The sequence below is a fragment of the Cibotium barometz genome, chromosome 26 (genome assembly GCF_041138505.1).
Source record: "Cibotium barometz isolate CiBa-2024 chromosome 26, ASM4113850v1, whole genome shotgun sequence".
Classification (NCBI taxonomy): domain Eukaryota; kingdom Viridiplantae; phylum Streptophyta; class Polypodiopsida; order Cyatheales; family Cibotiaceae; genus Cibotium; species Cibotium barometz.
Genome location: NC_141071.1, coordinates 29,815,802 through 29,819,058, shown reverse-complemented (window position 1 = coordinate 29,819,058; position 3,257 = coordinate 29,815,802). Strand labels below are relative to the sequence as shown.

Sequence of the window (3,257 nt, the reverse complement as noted above, 5' to 3'; positions counted from 1 at the left end):
CTTTCAAGGGGGAGGAAATGTTATGAGACTGACAGGAAACACTATAAGGTAAGACTAGAAAAGATTATTTATATGTAAAAGGTTTGCACATAAATAAGATTCAAGGGATTTCAAATTGGAAATACCTAAAGCAATGGTTAATAGGCATAAAGGTCGGTGTGAAAGGGATGTAAATGGTGCATAAGGGAAGCCCAAAGGCCACGGAAGTAGGCGCCCCCTTTAGGGGGAGTTGAGGAGGCATTGGATAGTGAAAGGACCATGCCTAGCCATTGAAAAGTCAAGGGGCTGAAGTTGGAAGGTCATGCATCACCTAGGGCTATATAACCATGTGTTTAGGGTCCATTTGAGATATGATTGGGTGGAGAATCAAAGTTCTAGTCTTACAAGTTCTCAAGTTATTGATGCAAGGAGCATTACAATCTCTCTCTCTCTCTCTCTCTCTCTCTCTCTCCCCCCTCCCCCCCCACACACACACACACACACTCACACACAAGTGCTTCTTGCATACATAAGTTTCACACTAGAGTATGAATGTGTGCTTTCTTCGGGCATGTGTTTGTGATGAAAGTTCCATCTTTAACACATATACACATTTCACATGAGTGGAATCCCAACGCATTTAATGCCTTTTGTGCAAACTTAAAAAGAGAGAGGGTGGAGGACCCTTCACAAATAGCTTGTAATCTTATACGGTCCCTTTAAAGATATTAACGGGCCGGCCTTCTTATTAAAAAAACAAAAAGCTGATGATTACACACTCTCTCTCTCTTTTCTAATTGGGCAAGGAGACACCTTAGGATCACAAAAAGGAGGTGGACTACATTAGCTAAATCAACTTTGGATTACATTAACTACATCAACCTTATATGGCATTAACTAAATCACCTTAGGAGAGAAAAGCTGATGATGACTCTCTCTCTTTTCTGATTGGGCAAGGAGACACCTTAGGATCACAAAAAGGAGGTGGACTACATTAACTAAATCAACTTTGAATTACAATAACTACATCAACCTTACATTGCGTTAACTAAATCAACCGTGATAAAAAAAATAGTGTGAATACGAGCAGAATATGTAGGATTCAAAAAACGGTGTGCATGCGCGTTACTCAAAGCTCCCAGAACTTTGCAAGTTCACGTACAACAACCCTACTACTCACGCACACAGTGCTAACAAAGGATATCAACACTTGAAGACAAACAAGAAAACAATTCATGTTCTGCAGTTACCATTGTTATGAGCATGGCCATGGCCATGGCAGGCTTAGTTGTTGTTCCCGCGTGGCACCATGAAGAAGCTTCCAGATCCTTCTAGCTGTTGGGCTTGCTTACTGATGTTGTTGAGCATGTTCTGCACGTGCCGGCTGCCTTCCTCCTTCAGATGCTGCCCTCCCTGCTTGAGCTGGTGTTGGAGGTCCCTGAGTTGATGCTTCAGCTGGTCCCTGCGCCGCACGGCATGCGGCGGCTCCAGGCCATGGCCATCACCATCACCATCAGATGCTCCTACGACTACTATGGGCTCCGACTGAGATGTCTCCAGCAAGCTTGATGGCCCATTCGTAGTCATTACCTCGTCCGTGCCGCCACTTTCGACCCGGGATAGATCCATGTCAGGTGCAGACTGAGAGATCTCCAAGGGAGAATGTGAAGGGGTATAATGGTCATGGTCGTGGGGGTGCTGGTGATTGGTGTGGTCATGATGGTCATATTCAGACTGAGAGTTCTCCAAGGGTGGAGGGTGATGGTGATGGGAGTGATCATGATGGTCATGGTGAGACTGTGAGCTATCCAAGGGTGGATGTGGAGTGGGGACGGGGACGGGGTCGGGCACAGACTGAGAGCTATCCAAGTGTGGATGTGGAAGGACGACATGGTCATAGTTATGGGTAAGGTCATGGCCATGATGGTGATGGAGATGGTCATAATGGTGGATCTGATGATGAGGATGGTGTTGACCTCCAAAATATCCTGATCCCATGGGAGCTGGAGTTATGGGAGAAGGAAGAGTCATCCATCCAGCAGTTGGGAAATCAATATCATTCATGAAGGGCAGCTGCAGAGGTGACTGTGGATCCACAGGAGGGGTTGGATCTATAATAATCCCTGAAGCTGTTGCTGCTGCTTCTTCTATAGCACCCTCGGGCCCCATGGTGGCATGATACGCTGGTGAGCCCAGGTCTGTATAGTCTTCAGAGAGGGGTAAATCTTGATATTGGTGAGGAATGGCTGCATGAGAAGATGACGATTTCTCGTCTGTTTTGTATGGATCTGTTACTGGAGATGGTGGTTCTTGTTCAACAGCATTCATATTTTTCTCTTCAATTTGGGCTTTTGGGAGTTTTTCTTCTGCTGCCGCTGATGGAGGAGGTGGAGGTGCTGCTGCTGCTGCAGGGAGAGCAGGGCGAGGAGAAGGTGGAGGTGAAGCATGGAAGAACGGGAGACATTGAAGGCACATTTTGCAAGGGGAGAGCAGGTCCATGGCAACTCAGACGCTAGGCAGAGGCTGAAAACGAAAGCTGTATCTCCTGTGTCTGTGTGTGTGTGCGCGCGTGAGAGAGAGAGAGAGAGAGAGAGAGAGAGAGAGAGAGGCAGAGATGCAGTGCTCACACCGTTGCACTGGCTTTGAAATCTCAACAGGACGGCAAAAGAGATCTGAAGCTAGCAAGGCTAGCTAGCAGAGAGGACGCAACAGGTAAGTTGATCTGAGCCGCCCGGCGCCTGCAATGGAATGAAAGACAAAGAGCACATGGATGACTGGCAAGAAAGGAACACTGTGGGGTGTAGAACAACGCCAACAACGCAGAAACTAGAACGCAATGTTACACACGTGAAATCGATCACGAGAACCTCGTATGGAGACTTCCATATACGACGCTCATATCGGATAAGGTTCTGCCTTTCACAACACACTCTTGGGGCTGATGGGCGATACGTTCTGTGCACGTACATATGGTGTGTCGTGGGCGTGCACGATGATAATGACAATTTTGGTGGTTATAAATAAATACCTTCCAAACGTAGCTTCCAATATATATTTAGAGATGAAGGTTTTCACCCTATGGTGGTGGATAACTTTTTTCCACACACTCCACATAGCTGGTGTGCATGTACATAGATTGTGTGCATGTGTCTGGTATGTGCCGGAAACCTTAGAGCCTACGAAAACTTTACAGCCTGTGAACAAGCCCCGAAACATGCTCGAAATGCTCTGAAACGTGCAAAAATATTGTAAACGCAATTAACAACTCACTATAAGGT

The 3,257-nt window shown here is 46.5% G+C and overlaps 1 protein-coding gene across 1 annotated transcript; it reads right to left on the bottom strand.

Moving 5' to 3' along the window:
* Window positions 1-799: 799 nt before the first annotated feature.
* Window positions 800-2,889, bottom strand: LOC147623855 (uncharacterized). The gene has a single exon (XM_086820893.1). The coding sequence runs from the start codon at window positions 2,476-2,478 to the stop codon at window positions 1,264-1,266; it is 1,215 nt and encodes a 404-aa protein (XP_086677019.1). The 5' UTR covers window positions 2,479-2,889; the 3' UTR covers window positions 800-1,263.
* Window positions 2,890-3,257: the final 368 nt, after the last annotated feature.